At 40.5% G+C, this 27,800-nt stretch overlaps 1 protein-coding gene across 2 annotated transcripts in view; it reads left to right on the forward strand.

Moving 5' to 3' along the window:
• The first annotated feature begins 15,367 nt into the window (after window positions 1-15,367).
• LOC131817813 (zinc finger protein 345) overlaps window positions 15,368-27,800 on the forward strand; it is a 91,671-nt gene continuing 79,238 nt past the window's right edge. Inside the window, exons 1-3 of one of the 2 annotated variants that reach the window (XM_059151487.1) lie at window positions 15,368-15,646; window positions 23,989-24,074; window positions 26,338-26,464. In XM_059151487.1, the coding sequence (XP_059007470.1) occupies window positions 15,619-15,646; window positions 23,989-24,074; window positions 26,338-26,464 (241 nt within the window). In that variant the 5' untranslated portion in view covers window positions 15,368-15,618. Of the gene's footprint in view, window positions 15,647-21,272; window positions 21,541-23,988; window positions 24,075-26,337; window positions 26,465-27,800 lie in introns of those variants that run through there. The other variant, XM_059151485.1, reaches the window with a different exon arrangement.

Genomic DNA, 27,800 nt, shown 5'->3' on the forward strand with positions numbered 1-27,800 from the left:
CATCAGTCTTTACATTCCTATCTTATGGAATTAACTATTCATTGCCTGAAGAAACTGTAATGACCTCCCTTTGAGACAGTGGCCATACAAGGCAATAGAAGCCCCCACAACCATCCCCTTTTCTTTGCAGACTAATCTCCAGACTCAAGTCCCAGCAAGCTCCTAGAAGTACAGTGTGAAGTGTGAACCATGAAGAGGAGTGCTGTAGTCCCAAAGAACTAGAGTTTCTTAACTTATCCAGACAAATCCGGGAACAAGGGTGGGAATGGATATAGTGTATGGTGTTGTTATAGTGGAAGGAACATGATTGGAAATTTGAGCAATAAAATCTGGGGAAGAGATAGGTGAATAGACCTCTGAATCAGGGCAAAATTTGAAGATACCTGTGTCTCATATAAATAAGTAGCCTCAGCAAAGGAGGATTTTAATTAGTAGATGGAATGGACTATTCTGTAGCTAACAGCTTTTTTCCCCCAGCCACCCATGTCATTGTCCAATGGGCTTGTGAACAAAGTGCTCGTGGTGGCAGAGATGGAGATTATGCATGTGATCAGCAACATGGACTTCCAGTCGCCAAGGGTGAACTGGCTGTGGTGCTGAGTGTTCAGTCTGCCAGTAACAGAGACATTGAGCTCCCCAGTATAGGACCATTCCCTGGAGTGTGCAGCCAGCTACCTGGAAGCAGGTTGACTACATTGGACCATCAAGGAAGAGGCAGCGTTTTGACCTTACTAGAATAGAAAATTACTTGGGATGTGGATCTACTTTCCCTACATGCAAAGTTTCTCATAAAACTACCATCCGTGGACTTATAGAATGCTTTATCACTGCCATGGTATCCCTCACGACATTACTTCTGGTCAGGGAACTCACTTCATGGCAAAATAAGTGCAGCATTGGGTCCATGCTGATGGAATAAACTGATCATTTTATGTTTCCCAACAATCTGAAACAGTTGGCTTGGTAGAATGATGGGATGACGCTTCAAAGATGCAATTATAGCACCAGCTGGGTGTGAAAATCTTGTATTCTGTATATGCTCTGAATCAGCATCTGATATAAGGTTGTTTCTCCAATATTCATAATTCATAGACATGCGGGTCAAGGAGTAGTGTGAGATAATAGAAAATATATATATTGGTCTTTGCTTCTGGTTCCTGGCACAGAGCTTCTAAAACTTGTAATTTCCTAAGTAATAACAATATGATCATCTCTTGTTCTAATATTTGGTCTTTCACATGGTTGCTAACACAGGGCTCTTAAACCCTTTGTGATTTCCTAGGTGATAGTGGTGTCTTTTGTTCTAATGAGGAAACTCTGGGTCTGCAGCTGGATGACTTCCAGATGGGGACTGGTCCTGAAAGAGACCAAACCATGATTAGAAGCTTGGAATTTTCAGCCCTACCCCTTTTCCCTTGTGAAGTAGATGGCTGGAAATGGGGTTAATGATCCATTATGCCTAAATGATGAAGCCTCCATAAAAATACCCAAACTAGGGGCACCTGGGTGGCTCAGTGGGTTAAAGCCTCTGCCTTCGGCTAAGGTCATGATCCCGGGGTCCTGGGATTGAGCCCCGCATTGGGCTCTCTGCTCTGCAGGGAGCCTGCTTCCTCCTCTCTCTCTCTCTCTCTCTGCCTACTTGTGATCTCTCTCTCTCTCTCTCTTTCTCTGTCAAATAAAGTCTTAAAAAAAATACCCAAACTATAGGGTTCAGAGGGCTTCTAGGTTGCAAATCTATCCCACCAAAAGTGTGATGCACCCTAACTCCATGGTGACAGAAGTTCTTGTACTTGGGGTACTTTAAGACTTTACCCTTGTGTGTCCTCTTCATCTTGCTTTTCATCTGTATTCGTTATCATGTCCTTTGATTAACTGGTAAATGTGTTTCCCTTGGTTCCATGAGCTACTCTAGCAAATTAATTGAAACAGAGGAACCTTCAGTTTGTAGCTAAATTGGACAGAAATTTTGGGTAATCTGGACACCTATTACTAGCAATTGGCATCTGAAAGGGTGAGCAGTATTGTGGGACTGAACCTTTAGCCTGTGGACCCTATAGTTCCATCCACGTTGTCGCAAATGGCAAGATTTCATTTCTTTTGATGGCTGCATAGTATTCCATTGTATATATATACCACTCTTCTTTATCCATTCATCTGTTGATGGATATCTAGGTTCTTTCCATAGTTTGGCTATTGTGGACATTGCTGCTATAAACATTCAGGTGCACATGCCCCTTCAGATCACTACATTTGTATCTTTAGGGTAAATACCCAGTAGTGCAATTGCTGGGTCATAGGGTAGCTCTATTTTCAACATTTTGAGGAACCTCCAAGCTGTTTTCCAGAGTGGCTATAACAACTTGCATTCCCACCAACAGTGTAGGAGAGTTCTCCTTGCTCCGCATCCTCGCCAGCATCTGTCATTTCCTGATTTGTTAATTTTAGCCATTCTGACTGGTGTGAGGTGGTATCTCATTGTGGTTTTGATTTGTATTTCCCTGATGCCAAGTGATATGGAGCACTTTTTCATGTTTCTCTTGGCCATGTGGATGTCTTCTTTGCAGAAATGTCTGTTCATGTCCTCTGCCCACTTCTTGATTGGATTATTTGTTCTTTGGGTGTTGAGTTTGATAATTTCTTTATAGATTTTGGACAATAGCCCTTTATCTGATATGTCGTTTGCAAATATCTTCTCCTATTCTGTCAATTGAGACTGAGAATTTCAATCAGTATTGTGAAATTATAGTCAGTCAAGCAAACTCATTTCAAGAATAAGTGCCCACACCATTTCTTTGAAGGTGGTTTTTAACCTAGTATAGAATTCTAGTTTAACATTTTTCTTTCAGTATGTTGAAGATCTCATTTAGTTGCTGTGGCTTTAGTTTGTTGGTTTGGATATATCAGCTGCCTTATCTCTACTACTCTTTTAAAAAATATTTATTTATTTATTTATTTATTTATTTGAGACAGAGAGTGTGCACATGTGCCAGCGGTGATGGGGGGAAGAAGGAGAGAGAGTCCAAGCTAATTGCATAGACTGACATGGGACTTGATCCCAGAACCCTGAGATCATGACCTGAGCTAGAATCAAGAATAAGACATTCAGCTACGCCACCTGGGCACCCCACTACTTAATACTTTAAAAATTTTCTTCCTCCTCCTCTTCTTCTTTTTTTTAAATCTTCAGCAGAGTTTTTTTTGTATTTATTCTTCTTGGGCTTTTGAGAACTTGAAACTATAGCCTGATGGGCTTTAGTTTGGGAAATTTTTCATCTATTTTTTTAAAAATACTCTTCTGTCCCATTCTTTTTCTTTTTTCCTTCTGAGTCTTCAATAGTATGTATTTAAAACCTGTTCATTTTATTTTAAATGACACGTAACTCTAAATTATTATCTCCACTTTAAAGTAAGATGATGAAACTGGACCCCAAAACACAAGTTGTCCAATGAGATGTCACCATCTCATGCACATGGTGAGTTTTTATAAGAGCTGAGATTCACATCTGAGAAGTTTTACAACAAAGCCCACTTTAAAAGATGTGAAGGAGGGAGGAAGGGAAAACGTTATGACTGAATATTGCCTCCCATTTTCATTTATTCAGTGCTTTACATCTCAGTAATTTATCAGGAATACTGTTCAACAGTTCTGTGGAATATATACCATCATTATTGGTATATGGCACAATATATTACTAAATTGGTGACCATAATTTGTTTAACTTTTATTAGATATATTTATTTCTAACATGTTATTCTCTGATACATCCTGAGGTATGTCTCATTATGCATTTTATAGTTCTTTCCCAATGATACATTCCTAGAAGTTGAATTTCTGAGTAATTGTTATACATTTAATAATTGCTCACAATATACCAGACTTTATGCTAGTGTATAAGAGATACCAGCATTAAAAATGTAGTTGCTGATTCGGTCAAGATGGCAGAGAAGTAGCAGGCTGAGGCTACATCAGGTAGCAGGAGATCTGCTAGATAGCTTATCTAAACATTGCAAACACCTACAAATCCAATGGGAGATCGAAGAGAAGAAGAACAGAAATTCTAGAAACAGAAAATCAACCACTTTCTGAAAGGTAGGACTGGCGGAGAAGTGAATCCAAAGCAATGGGAAGATAGACCACGGTGGGAGGGGCCGGCTCCCAGCAAGCGGTGGAGCAACGGAGCACAAAATAGGGACTTTTAAAAGTCCGTTCTGCTGAGGGACATCGCTCCAGAGGCTAAACCGGGGTGAAGCCCATGCGGGGTCAGCGTGGCCACAGGTCCCACAGGGTCACAGAAGGATTGGGGGTGTCTGAGTGTTGCAGAGCTTGCAGGTATTAAAACGGGGAAGCCAGCTACAGAGACAGAGCTGAGCAGTGAGCTCTCAGCTCGGGGTTACCTTGTACCAGTCGCAGCCTGGATGAGCTCAGAGCGGGCCGGAGGCCAGGGAGACAGGAGTTATTGGGTGCTATTCTCTGAGGGCGCACTGAGGAGTGGGGCCCCGAGCTCTCGGCTCCTCTGGGCCGGAGACTGGGAGGCCGCCATTTTCATTCCCGTCCTCCAGAACTCTACGGAAAGTGTTCAGGGAACAAAAGCTCCCGAAAGTGAACCCGAGCGGATTACTTAGCCCGGCCCCTGGTAAGGGCAGTGCAACTCTTCCTGGGGCAAAAACACTTGAGAATCACTACAACAGGCCCCTCCCCCAGGAGATTAACAAGAAATCCAGCCAGGACCAAGTTCACCTACCAAGAAGTGCAGGTTCAACACCAAGGAGAGCAGCAGGATTCCAGAGGAGGAGAAAGCAAAGCACGGAACTCATGGCTTTCTCCCCATGATTCATTAGTCTTGCAGTTAATTTAATTTTTTTTTCAATTTTTTTCCTTCTTCTGCTAAATTTTTTAAACTTTTACCTTTTTCTTTTTAAACGTTTTTAAACTAGTTTATCTAATACATATATTTTTTTCTTTTCTATATTTTTTCTTTATTCGTTTTCTTTTTTTTTTTTTTTACTGTTTCTTTTTTTTCTGAACCTCTTTTTATCCCTTCTACCCACCCCCCCGCCACGATTTGGGGTCTCTTCTGATTTGGTTAAAGTGTATTTTCCTGGGGTCTTTGCCACCATTTTAGTATTTTACTTGCTCCTTCATATATTCTTATCTGGACAAAATGACAAGGCAGAAAAGTTCACCACAAAAAAAAAAGAACAAGAGGCAGTACTGCAGGCTAGGGACCTAATCAATACAGACATTGGCAATATGTCAGATCTAGAGTTCAGAATGACAATTCTCAAGGTTCTAGCCAGGCTCGAAAAAGGCATGGAAGATATTAGAGAAACCCTCTCCGGAGATATAAAAGCCCTGTCTGGAGAAATAAAAGAACTAAAATGTAACCAACTTGAAATCAAAAAAGCTATTAATAAGGTGCAATCAAAAATGGAGGCTCTCGGGACGCCTGGGTGGCTCAGTTGGTTAGGCAGCTGCCTTCGGCTCAGGTCATGATCCCAGCGTCCTGGGATCAAGTCCCACATCAGGCTCCTTGCTGAGCAGGGAGTCTGCTTCTCCCTCTGCCTCTGCCTGCCATTCTGTCTGCCTGTGCTCGCTCTCTCCCCCCCCCCGATAAATAAATAAAATCTTAAAAAAAAAATGGAGGCTCTCACTGCTAGGATAAATGAGGTAGAAGAAAGAATTAGTGATATAGAAGATGAAATGACAGAGAATAAAGAAGCTGAGCAAAAGAGGGACAAACAGCTACTGGAACATGAGGGGAGAATTTGAGAGATAAGTGACACCATAAGACGAAACAACATTAGAATAATTGGGATTCCAGAAGAAGAAAGAGAGAGGGGGGGGGAGAAGGTATATTGGAGAGAATTAGTGGAGAGGGGAGAAGAAGGTATATTGGAGAGAATTATTGGAGAAATATTTCCTAATATGGCAAAGGGAACAAGCATCAATATCCAGGAGGTGCAGAGAACCCCCCTCAAAATCAACAAGAATAGGTCCACATCCCATCACCTAATAGTAAAATTTACAAATCTTAGTTACAAAGAGAAAATCCTGAAAGCAGCCCGGGAAAAGAAGTCTGTAACATACAACGGTAAAAATATTAGATTGGCAGCAGACTTATCCACAGAGACCTGGCAGGCCAGAAAGAGCTAGCATGATATATTCAGAGCACTAAATGAGAAAAATGTGCAGGCAAGAATACTATATCCAGCTAGGCTATCATTGAAAATAGGAGAGATAAAAAGCTTCCAGGACAAACAAAAACTGAAAGAATTTGCAAACACCAAGCCAGATATACAGGAAATATTGAAAGGGGTCCTCTAAGCAAAGAGAGAGCCTGAAAGTAGTAGATCAGAAAGGAACAGAGACAATATACAGTAACAGTCACCTTACAAGCAATATAATGGCACTAAATTCATATCTCTCAATAGTTACCCTGAATGTTAATGGGCTAAATGCCCCAATCAAAAGACACAGGGTATCAGAATGGATGAAAAAAACAAAACCCATCTATATGTTGCCTACAAGAAACTCATTTCAGACCCGAAGACACCTCCAGATTTAAAGTGAGGGTGTGGAAAACAATTTACCATGCTAATGGACATCAGAAAAAAGCAAGGGTGGCAATCCTTGATCCTCAGATCAATTAGATTTTAAGCCAAAGACTATAGTAAGAGATGAGGAGGGACACTATATCATACTCAAAGGATCTGTCCAACAAGAAGATCTAACAATTTTAAATATCTATGCCCCTAACTTGGGAGCAGCCAACTATATAAACCAATTAATAACAAAATCAAAGAAACACATCAACAATAATACAATAATAGTAGGGGACTTTAACACTACCCTCACTGAAATGGGCAGATCATCCAAGCAAAAGATCAAACAAGGAAATAAAGGCCTTAAATGACACACTGGACCAGATGGACATCACAGATATATTCAAAACATTTCATCCCAAAGCAACAGAATACACATTCTTCTCTGGTGCACATGGAGCATTCTCCAGAATAGGTCACATCCTGGGTCTTAAATCAGGTCTCAACCGGTATCAAAAGATTGGGATCATTCCCTGCATATTTTCAGACCACAATGCTCTGAAGCTAGAACTCAATCACAAGAGGAAATTTGGAAAGAACTGAAATACATGGAGACTAAACAGCATCCTTCTAAGAAATGAATGGGTCAACCAGGAAATTAAAGAAGAATTGAAAAAATTCATGGAAACAAATGATAATGAAAACACAATGGTTCAAAATCTGTGGGACACAGCAAAGGCAATCCTGAGAGGAAAATATATAGCGGTACAAGCCTTTCTCAAGAAACAAGAAAGGTCTCAAGTACACAACCTAACCCTACACCTAAAGGAGCTGGAGAAAGAACAAGAAACAAACCCTAAACCCAGAAAGAGAAGATAAATAATAAAGATCAGAGCAGAAATCAATGAAATAGAAAGAAACAAGAAAAAACATGAACCAATCAATGGAACTAGGTGCTGGTTCTTTGAAAGAATTAATAAGATTGATAAATCCCTGGTCAGACTTATCAAAAAGAAAAGAGAAAGGACCCAAATAAATAAAATCATGAATGAAAGAGGAGAGATCACAACTAACACCAAAGAAATACAAACAATTATAAGAACATACTATGAGAAACTCTATGCAAACAAATTTGACAATCTGGAAGAAATGGATGCATTTCTAGAGACATATAAACTACCACAACTGAACCATGAAGAAATAGAAAACCTGAACAGACCCATAACCAGTAAGGAGATTGAAACCGTCATCAAAAATCTCCAAACAAACAAAAGCCCAGGGCCAGATGGCTTCCCAGGAGAATTCTACCAAACATCTAAAGAAGAACTAATTCCTATTTTCCTGAAACTGTTCCAAAAAATAGAAATGGAAGGAAAACTTCCAAACTCATTTTATGAGGCCAGCATCACCTTGATCCCCAAACCAGACAAGTATCCCATCAAAAAAGAGAACTACAGACCAATATCCTTGATGAACACAGTTGCAAAAATTCTCACCAAAATACTAGCCAATAGGATTCAACAGTACATTAAAAGGATTATTCACCATGACCAAGTGGGATTTATTCCAGGGCTGCAAGGTTCATTCAACATCTGCAAATCAATGTGATACAACACATTATAAAAGAAAGAACAAGAAGCATATGATACTCTCAATAGATGCTGAAAAAGCATTTGACAAAGTGCAGCATCCCTTCCTGATCAAAACTCTTCAAAGTGTAGGGATAGAGGGCACATACCTCAATATTATCAAAGCCATCTATGAAAAACCCACTGCAAATATCATTCTCAATGGAGAAAAACTGAAAGCTTTTCCGCTAAGGTCAGGAACACGGCAGGGATGTCCATTATCACCACTGCTATTCAACATAGTACTAGAAGTCCTAGCATCAGCAATCAGACAACAAAAGGAAATTAAAGGCATCCAAATTGGCAAAGAAGAAGTCAAACTATCACTCTTCACAGATGATATGATACTGTATGTGGAAAACCCAAAAGACTCCACTCCAAAACTGCTAGACCTTGTATAGGAATTCAGTAAAGTGTCAGGATATAAAATCAATGCACAGAAATCAGTTGCATTTCTCTACACCAACAACAAGACAGAAGAAAGAGAAATTAAGGAGTAAATCCCATTTACAATTGCTCCCAAAACTATAAGATACCTAGGAATAAACCTAACCAAAGAGGCTAAGAATCTATACTCAGAAAACTATAAAGTACTCATGAAAAAATTGAGGAATACACAAAGAAATGGAAAAATGTTCCATGCTCCTGGATTGGAAAAACAAATATTGTGAAAATGTATATGCTACCTAAAGCAATCTACACATTTAATGCAATTCCTATCAAAGTACCATCCATTTTTTTTTTCAAAGAAAAGGAACAAATAATCCTAAAATTTATATGGAACCAGAAAAGACCTCGAATAGCCAAAGGAATATTGAAAAAGAAAGCCAAAGTTGGTGGCATCACAATTCCAGACTTCAAGCTCTATTACAAAGCTGTCATCATCAAGACAGCATGGTACTGGCACAAAAACAGACATATAGATAAATGGAACAGAATAGAGAGTCCAGAAATAGACCCTCAACTCTATGGTCAACTAATCTTCGACAAAGCAGGAAAGAATGTCCAATGGAAAAAAGACAGTCTCTTCAACAAATGGTGTTGGGAAAATTGGACAGCCACATGCAGAAAAATGAAATTGGACCATTTCCTTACACCACACACGAAAACAGACTCAAAATGGATAAAGGACCTCAATGTGAGAAAGGAATCCATCAAAATCCTTGAGGAGAACACAGGCAGCAACCTCTTCGACCTCAGCCGCAGCAACATCTTCCTAGGAACATCGCCAAAGGCAAGGGAAGCAAGGACAAAAATGAACTATTAGGATTTCATCAAGATCAAAAGCTTTTGCACAGCAAAGGAAACAGTTAACAAAACCAAAAGACAACTGACAGAATGGGAGACGATATTTGCAAACGACATATCAGATAAAGGGCTATTGTCCAAAATCTATAAAGAACTTAGCAAACTCAACACCCAAAAACAAATAATCCAATCAAGAAATGGGCAGAGGACATGAACAGACATTTCTGCAAAGAAGACATCCAGATGGTCAACAGACACATGAAAAAGTGCTCCACATCACTCAGCATCAGGGAAATACAAATCAAAACCACAATGATATAATCACCTTACACCAGTCAGAATGGCTAAAATTAAGAAGTCAGGAAATGACAGATGCTGGTGAGGATGTGGAGAAAGGGAAACGCTCCTACACTGTTGGTGGGAATGCAAGCTGGTGCAACCACTCTGGAAAACAGCTGGGAGGTTCCTCAAAATGTTGAAAATAGAACTACCCTATGACCCAGCAATTGCACTACTGGGTATTTACCCTAAAGATACAAGCTTAGTGATCTGAAGGGGCACGTGCATCCGAATGTTTATAGCAGCAATGTCTACAATAGCCAAACTATGGAAAGAACCTAGATATCCATCAACAGATGACTGGATAAAGAAGAGTGGTATATATACACAATGGAATACTATGCAGCCATCAAAAGAAATGAAATCTTATGCTTAGCAACATAAGTCAATCGGAGAAAGACAACTGTCATATGATCTCCCTGATATGAGGAGGTGGAGATGCAACATAGGGGGTTAAGGGGGTAGGAGAAGAATGAATGAAAGAAGATGGGATTGGGAGGGAGACAAACCATAAGAGACTCTTAATCTCACAAGACAAACTGAGGGTTGCTGGGGGGAGGGGGTTTAGGAGAGGGGAGTGGGGTTATGGACATTGGGGAGGGTATGTGCTATGGTAAGTGCTGTGAAGTGTGTAAACCTGGCGATTCACAGACCTGTACCCCTGGGGATAAAAATACATTATATGTTTATAAAAAAATGTAGTTGCTATCCTTTGGATATTCATAATTGAGCAAGAAAGATGTAATCTTCTTAGGGATAAATCTGAAGTAGAGTGTGATAAAGGCCTCCAGAAAAATTAGATGGTATACCTCTGAAGATGTGAATGAAAGACTTTCTGGCAAGTTGCAACTTAATTTAAATCCATAGGCTCTCTAGAGGTGAATGGATTTATGCAGAAAGCTACATGCCTTACACCTCTTATTAAAATGACATTAGATGCAAAGGAAGATTATTAGGATAAGATGTTTGAAGAATATTTTGAGGAACATTATGTCTAGAAGGTATTTGGAAGCAAACAAACCCATTTCAGAAAGATATGGGAAAAAACAGCAATGAATCCTTTATCAATACATACATCACTCAGGAACTTCTAGACGTAATTTCCTATGTAGTAATCTAACATACATCTCGATCTGGGTGGTGGTTACTCTCGTATACACACAAGTGAAAAATATCTGTATACATCAGTGTGCTTTATACACTTTTGGGGGGTTTTATTGTCGTGGTTTCTCAGGGATGGACTGTGTACTCCTGTAGCTGGTACAGCTGCTACTTCCGCTGCTGTTGCTTGGTCTTCGTTCTTCTGGTCATTCAGCAGGTATGTGTCTTCTTCTTCTTCTTTTTTTAATTAAGATTTTTATTTATTTATTTGATTGATATCACAAGTAAGCAGAGAGGCAGGCAGAGAGAGAGGAGGAAGCAGGCTCCCTGCTGAGCAGAGAACCCTATGTGGGTCTCCATCCCAGGACGCTGGGATCACGACCTGAGCCAAAGGCAGAGGCTTTAACTCACTGAGCCACCTGGGTGGCCAAAGCACGTGTTTTCTTGAGCCATAGATCCAGGGGTTTGTACTTTCCCTTGTAGAATTCCCTGAGGTTCTCATTCTGTGTCTGGTTGATGACAGTAAGAATACAGGGGTTAGATATGGAGACAGCTTAGATCTTGGAGAGCTTGGAAGCTGTGCTGCCTGTCACCTTGGTGCTGTTTATTAGGGACAGCTCTACCTTTAGGTCTCACAGCTGTTTAAGCAGCTTCTTCTTGCCACAAAGGTCTTCAACCTTAATCTTGGCCATGTCTGCACAATCCACTGCTGCTGCTGAGGGAAAGATGATGAGGCCCTTTATGCACTTTATTGTGTGTGTATTATACCTCAATTTAAATAATCAAGTGGAAGAAGAATGAGACTGTATGGTATTTGCCTCTTTATATCTCTTCTAAGTATAACCTAATGCATATGTGTTGTGGGCACCTGGTCCTTCAACAAGGTAGGTCTGGTAATCTATGGTGTGTGTGTATTTTTGTTTGTTTGTTTGTTTGTTTTTTGGGTTTTTTTTTGTTTGTTTGTTTAAGTAATCTCTGTGGCTTGACCTCAGACTTGGAGATCAAAAGTCAACCAGCTATGCCAGCCAGGTTCTTCACACTGTTCTTAATCTCATAGCAGGGAGTGATAGATTAGGGCTTTGACCTGCAAAAGGAGAAAAAAAAAGGACCAAAAGTATTTATTTTTGTCTAGAGATCGTGGCCACGATTTCATCCTCTGAATACTAAGTGAGATTGGTGAGCCCTGAGAGCTCTGGAAGTTGTAATCCTGGCTAGGAAAAAGGCTGCACATGGGTAACGTGTAGTTTAGTCACTGCCAGGTGTGGTCTGTGCAGTTTTCTTAGTTCAGATGTGGAAAAACAGGCAGTTTCCCAAAGCCTTAAAGGAGCTTCTACATGGATGAAATTGTCCCTCCTAAAGCCTGGAAAAGGAAGTCTGAACAGTCTGGTCACAAGTGCAGCTCAGCATCCCAGAAGAGAAGACTTCTGGAAATCCTGTTAAAGTGCTGACTTTTGCTTTTGTGCAGGAGAGCTTCTGCTAGAGTCCACCTGTTTTATATCAGAGTTCTCTGGAGTTTGAGAAAAGTATAGAGATATCTAAATTCCTGCTAATCTTCCCAGTGTATATATGAAGGTGGGGGGTAGGTTTGGAAAAAAAGAAAACGGGACATTTTATTAACTCCATGGCAAATTTGGTCTCATTTTTTCCTCCTTAGGGATATGGCTTCCCTGGATTCTAGGCTTCTCAAGTAGATAAACTCCAAGAGGCACTGTTTGGTTCTTGCAATTCTAAAACTATGGCTCAAGTAAGTTGGTTTTCAATGTTTAATTCTGGTTATGTGAAGAGTTTAATTTTTTACTCTGAAACTTCTTTATGTACCAGAACTGCTCCCCAGTTCCTCCCATTTTTAGAGGGATGTAATCCAGGTCCCTCCTATGTGCCCCAGTTTTCTTAATATGTGTACTAAAAAAATCCCTTCATATGTGTACTAAAAAGTCAGCATATCCTCTATACACAGTCTTTGGCCTAGAGCAGAGATGGAGCAAAAATGAAGTCCCTTCAGAGAGATACTTAACCATCTCTTGTCAGATCTCCATTTGATGATAAGGAAAGGATGATCTCATTTGATGGCCCTCAGAAAAGTTGACTGGCCTCAGTTTAAGTATGTGGTGAAATCTCAGACTTTTTGAGTCCTTTAATGGTGGGTATGGAAATGATTGGAGCCTGCTTACAGATTGGTAAAGGGGTCTCTCCTGGGGATCCTGAGAGATGAAAACCTATAGCAATGTTCATTTTTTATCTGAAGAGGTACATATTTCAGGGACATGTTCGTTACTGGATTAACCTATAACAGTATTCTCTGGCTCAGGCACGAGCCAATGCGGGGCTCAGGCATGAGAAATTTGGGGAGAAATGGAAAATGGAGTAGCAAGTAAGAATATATGGTAGGATGCTTCTAAAACAACTTCCAGGAATGCCTGCCTCCAAATATTCACATCCTATTGTACTTTCTTTCTTTTAGTGTGGGTTAGATTTAGTGGCTTGCTTCTAATGAATAGAACATGGCAAGAGTGATGGGATTTCACTTTTGATATTAAAGTGATACTAAAGTTACAGTTAAAGTCTGTAACTTCCGTCTTGCTCACACATTCTGGTTCTTTGTGCTTTCTGGCTCTGATGAAGTAAGCTGCCTCCCTGTGAGCTAAGGATAATCTCTGGCTTGCCAATGAGGAACCGAGGCTCACATTCCAATAGCTATGAAGACTGAATTCTATCAATAACTGTAACAGAGAACTTTGAAACAGATCTTTCTCCATGTGAGCTTTGGCATGACTGTGGCCTCAGTTGACACCTTGATTGCAGTCTGTGAGAGATCCTGAAGATGAGCTCAACTGCAAACAGATTTCTGACCCAAACTGATTTGTTGTTATTTGAAGGCATTAAGCTTTGGGATCATTTGTTACATAGCAATAGGTAACAGAGAAGATCATCCAGATAATCACAGCAATAACACCAGAGGACAAATGTCCTGGAGCCATTTTAGAACTCTGCCTACCATACTATACACATCACACAAAGGCTATCATCCAGATTCAATTTCTTTAAGTTAGAACAACCTAAAGGAATTTCTGAAGCAATCTGAGGGAGAAGCCATTCTTGATTTCAATGTTTCCACCAACATTCTGTTGTTGTCCTATATACACGTGATTTGATAGCAATGTTTTTTTAGCAACTGTAATTATAACTAGGATTTCCAAAGATTTTAGCTTGCTTTACATAGATCGAGCCAATTGTCTTTTCACATTCATAATTATTAATAATTATTTTTTAAAAAGATTTTATTTATTTATTTGACAGACAGAGATCACAAGTAGGCAGAGAGGCAGGCAGAGAGAGGGAAGCAGGCTCCCTGCTGAGTAGAAAGCCCAATGCAGGGCTCCATCCCAGGACCCTGGGATCATGACCTGGGCTGAAGGCAGAGGCTATAACCAATGAACCACCCAGGTGCCCTATTAATAATTATTAAATATGACCTGTCACTTGTTTTGGTAAGGCCAATGACCTCAGAAAGTTTCTACATTTTTTAAAGATTTTATTTATTTATTTGACACACAGAGAGAGATCACAAGTAGGCAGAGAGGCAGGCAGGGAAGCTCAGGGGGTTAAGCTGCTGCCTTCGGCTCAGGTCATAATCTCAGGGTCCTCGGATGGAGCCTGGCATCAGGCTCTCTGCTCAGCAGGGAGCCTGTTTCCCTCTCTCTCTCTGCCTGCCTCTCTGCTTACTTGTGATCTCTCTCTGTGTCAAATAAATAAGCAAAATCTTAAAAAAAAAATGAAAAATTCATTCCTCAAACTAGCCATATTTAAGAGGCTCAACAGCCATATATGGCTAGTGCCTACTGTTCTGGACAGTGCAGATACAGAACACAGAACCTAGTTGTTCAGAAAGTTCAATTGGACAGCGGTGCTCCAAAACATTACATAAATGTCAACCTCATTTTACAGGTGAGGAAACAGAAGCTTAGAGATACCACTATTACTCAGTGCTGCATGCGCTTCTTTCCCCACATTCACTGCTACAGGTGAACTCTGTGTATCATTCATTTAACAAGTTTAGAATTACATAGGAATCTATTCTAAATTCATAACCATGCAAACATAGAAAAAGCATTTTCTTTGTTAAAAGTTATAAAAATACTTAGTTGCAGACTGTCTGATTAATCCCAGACAGCAGCCTTAGAGTCAGTCACACCGTCCCCGAGACGCGCGCACAAAATCCTGAATGGATCCCACGCTTATTCAACAAACATCCCTCTCACAGTTGCAAACACCATCTGACACATGGCACACTCCCCACAGTCCCCGCATCCCCTGTAGAGGACACTTGGATATAAACACGCTTCCGTGAAGTAAGCGTCAAACCCTCAGTGCCTCTTGAGCAGAAACCTGTAGTCACAACTACTGCGACGGAGCCAGAGCTTTGGTCTGAGAAACCCAGACCCTACCTACTGGCCTTGCGCAGCTTTTCAGATCCGGACTACATTTCTCTGAAGGCATCACTACAAGACCCAATTTCTGGGAACCTCCATGGGATTTTTCTGGGGTCATGTGAGTGAAAACGAAATAGGTCGGCTCACATCTGAGTAGCGCGAGATCCCCCACTGGAGCACGGGAGACTCACGGCGCGCCCGATTCAGGGCTGAATGTGGCCACTGCCTCTGCATCTTATGGGATCGAGCGGGGGTCACACTTTTGACTACATTTCCCGGAGGCCACCGCGTCCCTGCGCCATTTCGTCCACTTATTCCGTTACGTCTTGATGCAAGGATCCAGTCCGCAGCGGCCAGGTGAGTGGACCGCTTCACTGGGACCCCTACGCTGCATTTGGTTTGTAGCACCCAGAAAAAAGTTGCCGCGTGGTGCTGGGAATACTGGTATGCCGGCTGGAGCTCGGTGCTGACAGGACCCAGGACGACCCTGGCTCTGGACTACATTTCTCCTGATTCGTAGCGCTCCAGATTAATTCCTTACGGAAGTCGGCCTTGCGCTTGCCGGGTGTCTGTGCCCTTCTCTGCCGCCAATATCCGCTCGGTCACTTGGGTTCCGAGCGGCAGGGGCGGGGCGTTATTAGTTTCGTTCCTTCGCCCGGGTTATAGTGCAGTGCACTTGGCACCCCTCTCCGCTGGCAAACTCAGCACCAAAAAATGACTTTCGTTCCGGGAGGAGGGAATCAGGAATATGTTACCCTTAACGTTCCACCGCGCGGTATGTGTGTGTGTCCCCATCTGTGACGCCACGATAGGCTCACCTGTCGTCATCTAATGCTTTTGGCGGCTGGGATCCTTCGCACCTGTGTACTTAACCCTCCTCTGTAAGGGACAGAGTCCCTTTGGGAATCGCGCGGTTCCAGCTGCTGTAATTCCTTCGCCTTACTGTGCAGAGAGAACGTGCCTATTTTGAAACTGCCTCTATAATGAGGATTTACACCTGGAAGTGCCCTCAGAAGGGAGATCATCGTAACAGGACGCCCTTTTCTACTTGGAGAGTCCTGTGGGGAAAGCCAACCCCTTTCTCTGGCTTGAAGTTGTAGGAGATGATCCTAAATTGTTTTGTTGGCTCTGATTGTTTTTTCCGTTCTTTTAACAACAGGTCCACACAGGAAAGGAAAAATAATCTTGCACGTTTAAAAAGCTTGCCTAAAATAACTTGTCATTTTCTTTCTTCCCTCAAATTTCTTACTTTTCAGGATATTGCTACCTCCATCAACAAACATCCTAAGGAGGAACCAGCCTTTCAGTGATTGGTCATTAGGCTTAGCTGTCCCCATAAATGATGACGCTGTAGGGATGAGCTCACAAAGCTAACTCCATTCTCCAACCACACTACTCCTCTCCTTTCCACCCAATGATAGATCAGCCCTTTCTGGCCTGAATTTTGATGAGAGAGAACTAGACTTTCTGGAAGAAATCTGAAGATTTTTATTTTAATTTGATTTATTTTAATTTAAAAATTTAATAAAAAATTAAAATTTATTTTAATTTGATTATGGAAATTTTCGAGCATAGAAGAAAATAGTATGAACCCCAATGTGCTCAACACCCAGCCATAATTTAAAACATTTACAAATACTCTTATATCTATCCTTTCTCCTTTTTTCTGTAGCATTTCAAGAATTACATAATTTTATCCATGTGTATGTATATGTAACCAAAACCAATATCATTTTTAGATAATATCTGTGATGTTATCCCAACTTTAAAAACAGTTAATTCCATAATAGCACATACACAGTATATATCCAGGTTTCTCCATTTCTTTCAAAGATAGGTTTTTACAATTGGTTTGTTCAAATCATGCTCCAGATAAGGTCTACACAGTGCATTCCGTTGCCAAGCCTCTTAAATTTCTATAATCTACAAGTTTCCCTTCCGTTTTTTGCTTTTATTGTATTTTAATTGGTATCACTGTATTGTAAAAAAAAAAAAAAAACAACAGAACTAGGTTTTTTATAGAATATTCTACTTTTTGCTTTTGGCTAATTACTAACTTGTGGTGTCATATAATTTGTTTCCCATTGCCCCATATTTCTGTAAACAAGTAGTTAGATCTAGGGGCTTCATCAAATTCAGATCATATTTTGCATAAGCCATATATTTGGGCAAAAATAATTCATAGTTGGTGTTGTATATTTCCTATTCACATCCTGCAGCTTTTAGAGTCTGAAGTCCCACTTGTGGTGATGCTATATTGATCAATGTTCAAGTGCTGTCCACTTAATCCTTTTATAACGTTCTCCCTTCCTTTTACACCTATTAATAAAAGAAGGTATTGCGCACCCCCCCCCACGCGCCCCACCACAAGGGGCTAAAACTTGGTACTTAGTAGGGAAGGGTACAATGGTTTGTGGCCCTTGAAGCCACAGAGTACACAAACACATAAATACAGTATATTTGTAGTATTAAAATTTCATAGTTGGTGATAGGGAAAAAAAGGTTCTTTGGGAACTAATAATGAAAAATAAGGTTAAGAAACACTAATCTAAAGGTTATAACATCCATTTATGATTGATGGTGAAATCTGTTATTCCATTAAGGATTTTACTATATCACATATAGTGATATTTATTTGTTTGTTTATTTGCTTGTTTATTTATTTATAAAGGAGATGGAAGTTTATTGAATATACCAAAGGGGGTTGGTGGGCAAGACAGCAAAGCAGAGGCTGTCTGCCTACTTTTAGTGATTTTTTAAAATTCTCTCACTTCCTTCTGGATTTCTTAGTTGGGGTTCTATAAATAAGAACTTTTCTTTGTCAGCTATTTGGTTATCTTAAAATTTAGTTCACATAGACAAAAATCTATTTGATTCTTTCCCTTTATGTATTAGTTTTCAGAGAAATTAGTTGGTGTCATACAACCTCCTAAAGAGTCCCAAAAGTAAGTGAGTCTGTTTATTTTGAGTACCACCTGACTCCTGCTTTTTTTTTTCATTTATTTATTTTCATCATAACAGTATCATTATTTTTTCACCACACCCAGTGCTCCATGCAATCTGTGCCCTCTATAATACCCACCACCTGGTACCCCTACCCCCCACACCCCTGCCACTTCAAACCCCTCAGATTGTTTTTCAGAGTCCATAGTATCTCATCATTCACCTCCCCTTCCAATTTACCCCAACCCCCTTCTCTCTAACTCCCCATGCCCTCCATGCTTTTTGTTATGCTCCACAAATAAGTGAAACCATATGATAATTGACTTTCTCTGCTTGACTTATTTCACTCAGCATAATCTCTTCCAGTCCCATCCATGTTGCTACAAAAGTTGGGTATTCGTCCTTTCTGTTGGAGGCATAATACTACTCCATAGTGTAGATTTTGTTTGTTTACTTGACAGAGAGAGACACATCAGGAGAGGGAACACAAGAGGGGGAGTGGAAGAGGGAGAAGCAGGCTTCCCACTGAGCAGAGAGCCCTATTCGGGGCTCGATCCCAGAACCCTGGGATCATGACCTGAGGGGAAGGTAGAGGCTTAACCGATTGAGTCACCCAGGTGCCTCTGTTTTGTCCTTTTTAATAACGATTTTTAATTTTTCTTTTTTCCTCATTTTTAAAATGAAGCTCTTTTGGTCTTAGGAAGAGTCACTCTTTTTTTTTTTTTTTTTTAGGTTGTCGATATCTTCTCCCAATTTGTGTTTGTATTCTTTTCTCTAGGCAATTTTTAAATACAGTAAAATGTATTCATTTGACTGTAAGAAATAGAAAGGCTTTTCACCTCTCAACCTAAAAGGAACTCAACCATTTTTTCCCTTAGCATGCCTGTGCGCTGAATGTTTGACCCTTCTCAAAAAACTCATATGTTGAAATCCTAATGCCCAGAATGATAGTGTTTGGAGGTGGAGTCTTTGGGAGGTAATGAGATCATGAGAGTAAATTCCTCATGAATGAGATTAGTGCCTTTATAAAAGAAGCCCAGTGAGGATACAATAAGTCTGTGACCAAGAAGAGGGCTCTCATTTGGCCAAGCTGACTCCTTGATCTTGAACTTCCAGCCTCCAGAGCTGTGAGAAATAAATTTCTGTTGTTTGTAAGCTGCCTGGTCTGTGGTATTTTGTTATAGAAGCCCAAATGAACTAAGATTGGTATTTTTATGATTTCAGGTTTTAATACTTAGATCTCTTAAACATTTGGAGTTAATCCTGGGATGTGGTATAAAATGTGGGTCCAATTATACTTTTTTCAATAACATTAAATAATCTGTCTTTCCCTAGAGATCAAAGGTTCTACAATTCCATTAATCTGAATGTCTATTCGGGTGCCAGTAGCCAGTATTTTAGTGATAGAGATTTTTTAGTATCTTTAAAATCTTTGTTCTCTTCCTTTTTTTGGCATTTTCTGGCTATTCTTGCTTTTTTATTTTCTTGCTTAATGAATTTAAATTTAATGTGTCTATTGCCATACTTGTTAGTATTTTTATTTGGAGCATATTTAATTTACAGTTTAACTTATATATCAGATATCCCATCCATGTTCAAAGAATTAACCTCTTTAATTCAGAGAATTAACCTCATTTTAGCCCATGTGTTCTCAATAAGGGTGATACCGCTTCCTAGGGGATGAAAACTGGTGTTGGGTGGGGATGGAGCAAGGAAATCTTAGCTACAGTAATGGTTTGTGGCTCTCCGAAATGCAGTTCAGCCAACAAAATCTTATTCTTCATTATTTACTCTCTCACTGGCGTTTCTTGGGTATCATATGAACAGCACCGACATTGAGGTGATAGAATATGTATGTATGCAAGATAAATGCTACCACAAAAGATCAGTGCTCCAAACTGTGGCAAATAGGTGTCTGGAAATGGAGAACTTTCTTTCAAATGATGGCTCAATCTTGAAGTTGTATCACAAGAGGAGGCCTTGCATGGGCCCACTGGCTGCCTTTGATCATGCTTCTGTGTTTGACTTGGGATTTGAGGATTAAATAAAAAGAATGTTTTATTATCTATAAAGTTATTCAACATGTCTCATAAGAGACAATTGGACTTAACTAAGGAATGACTTTGTTCAAAGGATCACTGCAGTGAGGGGAGGAAGACTTGTAATTGGGAGAACATTACACCCAATTATAGATCTGCAGGCATTTAAAAGGTCAGGCAGAAAATAATTTTCTTTTATAAGGAAGGTAAACAAGGCCAGAAAGAAGTGGATGTGGCAGTGTGGGATGAGTGGGTGGTTAGTTGTGTAGATTGTGTTCTTTGCAAGTCAGCTGCAGAGGGGTTTGAGTCATTGTTAAGAGGGTTGTTTGCATCCTGTGCTGACTCAGAACACAGGGTAGGCCTGTGAAGTTCAAGGGCCTGAGAGAAGGAGAGAAATCTGACCAAAGTTTGGTCAGGTGAAGTTATCAGGCATTTTGTCCAGATTAGTCAGTGGCGTCCAGCAGCTCAGCTAGTCATTTATGAGACAAAGAATAGCCATTTGGAGGCTCTGCCTGGCCTTGTAGGTTGGAAAACGGGGGAGGGGTCATCCTCCAGTCATATCTAAGTTATTTGGGGAAAGGAGATTCATTTGTTTCCTAATCCACAAAGATTGAGTGGGTATCTCTCATCCCGGCTATTTTTCAGGATCATAGATCTTGGGTAAATTTTAATATTGTGAAATCCATCAATTATGTCAAGCGCTGAGAAGTTAAAATGTTGACAATATAGGAATGAAGATCAAGCAACTAGTTGAAGGATTCTTCTATCTAGTAAAAGTTAAGTTCACTAAAAATTTTAAGAAATTAATTTTTCAATTGTTTTACTTTTTTCTGGAAAAGAATGGTTTGAATGATATGTTAAAAATTTGGTTACATTGTTTATATTATATACTTATATAAGTACATATCTTACAGTATACCTGTCCTATTAAAATTTCATGGTGGAGGGGGACAGGAAAAAAAGTGTCTAAAATGGCTCTTCAGAGGAGTAATGATGGAAAAAGTTGTTGAGAAATGCTGTTCAAACCATTTGCTCAAATCTATTTTTAGGTCTTTCAGGGGTGGTTCAAGTTTTTCTTTCTTTCTTTTTAAAAATTTTTTTAAAAAAGATTTTAATTACTTATTTGACAGAGATGATAAGTAGGCAGAGAGAGAGAGAGAGGGAAGCAGACTCACTGCCAAGCAGAGAGCCCAGTGCTCATCTCTATCCCAGGACCCTGAGATCATGACCTGAGCAGAAGGCAGAGGCTTAACCCACTGAGCCACCCAGGTGCCCCTCTTTCTTTATCTCTCTTTCTTTTTAAAGATTTTATTTATTTATTTGACAGAGAGAGAGATTACAAGTAGGCAGAGAGGCAAGCAGTGAGAAAGAAAGGGGGAAGCAGGCTCTCCACTGAGCAGGGAGCCTGACTCGGAGCTTAATCTCAGTACTCTGAGATCATGACCTGAGCCGAAGGTAGAGGCTTAACTCACAGAGGCACCCAGGCGCTCCTCAAGTTTTTCTTCTTGCACGTTTTATGCATTTCTTGTCAAGCTTGGGCCTATGTATTTCATTCTTTTTTGTGGTTATTGTTTATTATATTTTCTGTGTGATTATTGTTTTTTATATAAAGGTCATTTCTTTTCATGCTAGTTTTATATCCTGCTAATTTACTAAGTTCTCTTTTTATTTGTCGTCACTTTTTCTTTCATTGCACTCCTGGGATTTTAGGCATGCTGTCATATCTCATAGAGGGAGTTTTGCTTATTTTCTATTCTTGTTGTCTTGTTGATTTCTCTTGCCTATTTATATTGGCTAATATAACTAATACAGTGATAAATGACAGTGAGAATAGTGGGTATTCTTGCCTTGTTTCTACTATTAACCTGGAAATAGTGTGCTTCAATGAAAGGCAAACAAGCATTTATTAGGATAAAAAAATTTCAATTCAGGGAGCACAAACTCAGGCAGAAACCAAATAATGTCCCACTTGGAGAGTGAAAGCAAGGATTTTTTTTCCTACATTAGTTAAGAGAAAAAAAAGAAAAGGCTAAGCTATCCTTGGTTATACACTGAATGACTACTGATTATTTCTTTAGAAAGTCTATAACCATCAGTCTTATGATCAGACTCTGTTTTCCGGCTGACATTTCAAGCAGTTGCCTGAAACAATTGCTGTTTTGCTCAGTCTGCAGGTTTTGGGCCAGTTCAAAAGGAGAGGCATAAGACAGTTTCTCTCAAGTGGTCCGTCTGGCTTCATTTTAAAAGGCTTCATTCATGTCAGTCTTTCCAGCTATCATTAAAATAGTCATCAATTCCTATTTCTTATTGTGTTCTTATCAGAAGTGGATCATGAGTTTTGGGAAATTTTGGGGGTATTTATGAAGATAGTATGATTTTCTTCCATAGAATGATTAATATCATGGATTATATTAGTGAACGTGGTAATATCAAACCATCTTTTTATTACAGAGAAAGTCCCACTTAATTATGATAGTTTTTTAAACATGCTGTTGGGTTTTTGTTTGCTGGTATGTCAAATTTTGCAGTAGTATTTGTGAGATAATAATATATATATATTTTAAGATTTTATTTATTTATTTGACATAGAGAGAGAGATCACTAGTAGGCAGAGAGGCAGGCAGAGGGAGAGGAGGGGAAGCAGGCTCCCTGCTGAGCAGAAAGCCCGATGCGGGGCTTGATCCCAGGACCCTGAGATCATGACCTGAGCTGAAGGCAGAGGCTTAACCCACTGAGCCACTCAGGTGCCCCATATATTTGGTTTTTATCCCTAGTTCTTGGCACAGAGCTCCTAACACCCTTTTCTGATAGGAGTGTCTTTCATTTTTCATAACAAGCCCTGAATTTATCCTAATGAAGTGGCTAGGGGTGGGCCCCTATATCGTCTCAGAATAGAGTTGGGTTCACCAGAAAGACTGAGTGATTAGAGGATTGGAACTTTCCAACCCATCCACTGACCTCCAGGAAAGGGGTGGTTGGCCCTGGAGGTTAAGGGCCATAAAAACTCTTTCACTAGGATATTTGCACTAGGATCTTGCACTAGGAGCTTCTGGATTGGTGACACACTGAGTTGTTGTGAGGGTGGCATTCCTAGAGAGGGCATAGAAAGCTCCAAGCATTCCCCCTGCCAATACCTTGTCCTATGCATCTTTTCCATTTGGCTGTTCCAGAGCTGTATCCTTTATAATAAATTCATAAATGTAAGTAGAATACCTTCCTGAGTTACGTGAGCTATCCTAGCAAAGCATAAAACTTAGCAGGAGATTGTGGGAGCCCCCAGTCTATAGCTAGTTTGTCAGAAGTACTGGTGGCTAGGGAGTTCAGTTTGGCTTCTGGAGTTAGGCACAGCCTTGTGGGATTGAGCCCTTAAGCTGTGGTAACAAAGCATCTCACTTTATCCTTGTATGTATGTGTGTGGGGGTGGGGGAGAGATACCTGGGGCAGCTGTGCTCCCTAGGGCTTCCTAGGTATGCCCCTATATCAGGATGTGAGATACCCTAGAAAACTAGCACTCTCTGAAGTCCTGTTCAGCATCATGGGGATTAAGGAAAAGTCTGGCCTGAATTCCTTGTGCCACAGCTATATTCCACTGGATTTGAAGGAAGGCTAAGATTTTTCCAAACTCCTTCAAAGAGGTGAAATAAAGGTAGTCCCAAGGTGCTCATTTTGTAGGCTCTGAGGCAAGCCTGACCTCATGGCTTCTTTTTCCCTCTCCAGCCCTGCCTTCTCTGGACTCCACACATCTCCAGAAGAAGAAGCCAGAAAACCGATCAGTCCTGACAGTTCTAAAAAACATGCCCCATGTGAGTTGCTATTTCATTTTCCCTCCTTCAAGTGCAGTCATTTGTTGTGTGATGTGAATACCAGATTTCTTTATCTCAAAATGTTCTGCCTTCCTTAGTTCCCTAAGGGAACTGTTCCCAAATTTTTCCCATTTCAGTGACTGATCCTAGCAAAGAGATCCATTCTTCTCTAAATGCTTTCCCCCTCATCAGTGTTTAGGTGTTTTTTTTGTTTGTTTGTTTTTACATTTTTTTGGTCTTTCTTTTTTTTTAAATTTTAAATTTATTATTTATTTATTTATTTTCAGCATAACAGTATTCATTGTTTTTGCACCACACCCAGTGCTCCATGCATTCCGTGCCCTCTCTAATACCCACCACCTGGTTCCCCCAACCCCCCACCCCACCGCCGCTTCAAACATTTTTTACATGCAAAGTCTTCTGCCAGGAACCCTAAGGAAACAGAAACATCTCCCCTTAAGAGCAATATTAGTATAATGGTTTGGTGAGGTAGTTATATGGGACCCATAACACTGATCTCTACAAACCTAGGTTTCCCACTTGAAAATGACAGCATTTCTGCTGGATGTTCCAGGTCTCAGTATATGATGACACTTTCTGCGAGGCTTTTAAGATTGAGTCTGAGAAGGAAGAGATCTTGCCTCTTGTATAGTTTCCTGTTGATGTTGTCACAAATTTTCACAAACTTAGTGACTCGAAACAACCCAAGTTTATTATCTATAGTTTTGGAGGTCAAAGTCTGAAATTGGCTTTATAGGCTAAAATAAAGATGTTGGTAAGTCTGTGTTCTTCTGGAGGTTCTAGAGGAGAATCTATTTCCTTGCATTTTTCCAGGTCCTGTAGGCTGCCCACATTCCTTGGCTCATGGCTTCCTTCCATTTTCAGAGCCAGCAGTCATCATTCTGACATCTGCTTTCATTATCATATCTCCTTCTCTGACTCTTCTGCCTGCCTCTATCACTTAAAATACCCTTATGATTACATTGGGCCCAACCAGATAATCCAGGAAAATCTACCCATCTAACGTTCCTTAATCACATCTACATTTGTCATATAACGTTACATACTCAAAAGTTCCAGGGATTCAGATGAGGACATCTTTGTGGCAGGGGGGGCTGTTATTCTATATACCACAACCCTCTTGCTCCAGAACCAATGAGAGGATGATCAGCAGTCAGGTTTACCTTGGAGTTGGCCAGAAATGTGTTCATGGTGCCTATTACACCTAGATTGGCATCCATCAGCTTGCACAAAAGGAAGAAGAAATAAAATCTGTCAGATGCCTACTCTCTTGAAAATTGTAGATTCTTAGGGCTCAAAGACATTAGAGAATTTAATTGAAATATTCCCAAATAAGCAGATCATTTCATCCATAAAATGGAAATGTCAGTTATATTCAGTGACATAATATTGGGACTTCAAGAATTTGAATCTTCAAAAAATTCTTTTTTTTTTTTAATATTTAAAAAAAAATTGTTTGGAGAGAGAGAGTGTGTGTGTGAGTGGGAGGAGGGGCATAAGGAGAGGGAGAGAGAGAATCCCAAGCAGACTCCTTGCCCAGTGGGGCACCGGGTGCAGGGTTCGATCCCAGGACCCTGGGATCATGACCTGAGCCAAAGATCAGATGCTTAACTGACCGAACCACCCAGGTACCCCCCAACCCCCCAAGTCCAATGTTTTAGCCTACAGATTTCTTTCTTTTTTTTTTTTTTTAGGATTTTATTTATTTATTTGACACAAAGAGAGAGAGATCACAAGTAGGCAGAGAGGTAGGCAGAGAGAGAAGGAAACAGGCTCCCTGCTGAGTGGAGAGCCCAATGTGGGGCTCTATTCCAGGACCCTGAGATCATGACCTGAGCCGAAGGCAGAGGCTTTAACCCACTGAACCACCCAGGCGCCCCAAGAACTCCTATTTATTGAGAATTTACTATTTTGGGGGGTTTGAAAGCTTAATATGCATATACTATTTCATTTAATGAGAGAACTGCATTCATCTGGCCTTTTGTATTCCTGGACTTTTCTGGTTAATAGAATTATCCTATCATACATAGGAAGTTTTGTCTTCCTCTGTGCAATGGAGTGATCAAGGATCCCGTTGACACTATAGTACAGGGGCTTAATTTCCTTTAATGTTACAAGGTGTTCAGCCATGGCCCATTTACTGTGTCATCCCCTTCCTTCATGGCCTGCTCTTTTTTTCCCTCACTTTACCTCAAAGTCATTGTCATATTTTTACCAATAACACGTGGATTTGTTGTTTCAGTGGTTGGTGACTTTCAGGGATGTGGCCATCAACTTCTCTCAAGAAGAGTGGGAATGCCTTAACTCCACTCAGAGGGACTTGTACAGGGATGTGATGTTGGAGAACTACAGCAACCTGATCTCACTGGGTAAGATCATCTACAATACTCAGAACTTGACTCCCACATTTTCTGCCTGTGTCATTATGGTTTTCTGATTTTTTTCCCTAAGGAAAGGTTTGAGTTTTTTGGAGGTAGAAGTGTAATCAAAGTCAAGTAGTTCACAGCATGGCCTGCAGCAGATCAAGAACAACCCAAAGGAAATGTTGAAAGCAAAGACCTTTTTATTATTTGTTACAAGTAAGGACACCGGGAGATCGCTCTGAAAGCACTGTCTCCCTGTGGGGTTAGTAGAGGAAGTTCTTACGCAGTGTGGCAGGGCGCTGGGACAGGGGACTCATATGTGCCCTTCTGGTTCAGTTGGACATGCCTGGCATTTCAACATGCCAGTGTGTGTATTGTATGTTCAAAACATGGCAGAAAATTCCACTCACAGGAGGATGTCTTTGTATATTTTTTAATTTAAATTCAATTAGCCAACATAAAGTACATCTTAGTATTACAGCGGGCTAAAGGTAACTTCAGGTCAGCTCAGCTAAGGCTTCTGTACAGGTCCTTAGCTCCCTTCCAGCTCAAACTGACTCATGCGAGGGGCTATCTGGCTGGACACACTTAGTAAGGGGCTCTCAGGTAAAACACCTACTTAGGTGTCTCCTTGGCTGGAACTGGAACTGTGGATTCTACAAAACAAGACACATTCCTTCCCTGCTTTTGTCTCTTCTCCTCCTTTCTGCTGATCACTTTAAGACACATTTGTTCTTTGAATAACTTCCCCTTGCATCCTAACCAACAGAAGTCAACAGCTCCACTGTGTGCCTTCTTGTTTTTTATCCTTCAGATCTTCATGTTGTCCTCTGTCACTTCCTTCGGTGTCTCTCTTTGATGACCAATGGCCTGGATTTGAATCTGGGACTCCTATGCCATGACCATATCACATTTCTTTTCTTTTAAGCTGGATGTTCGATCCCTAAACCAGATGTGCTTTCCTTATTGGAGCAAGGGAAGGACCCCTGGATGGTGATGAGAGCCATGATAAGAAGAAGGAGCTCAGGTGGATAAGAGCTAGTCACGTAGGAGCAGCTCTTGCTGACAATAAGACAGCTGGTCTGTGAGGTGGCCGCGCTTCGAGATGTTTGTGTGAAGCTCTCTTCAAAGGCCTGTGGAAAGAAGTCTAAGGTCCCAGCAGGAAAGTGATATCAGTATGAGTTTCCAAAGGAACTTCCTTTCCAACTCACATTTACCACTCTTCCTCTCTCATATTCCCCTTTAATTATTTCCCCCTTTAGGGTTTTTTTTTTAAAGATTTTATTTATTTATTTGACAGAGAGGGAGATCACAAGTGGCAGAGAGTCAGGCAGAGAGAGCG

The sequence above is a fragment of the Mustela lutreola genome, chromosome 16 (genome assembly GCF_030435805.1).
Source record: "Mustela lutreola isolate mMusLut2 chromosome 16, mMusLut2.pri, whole genome shotgun sequence".
Taxonomy (NCBI): Eukaryota; Metazoa; Chordata; class Mammalia; order Carnivora; family Mustelidae; genus Mustela; species Mustela lutreola.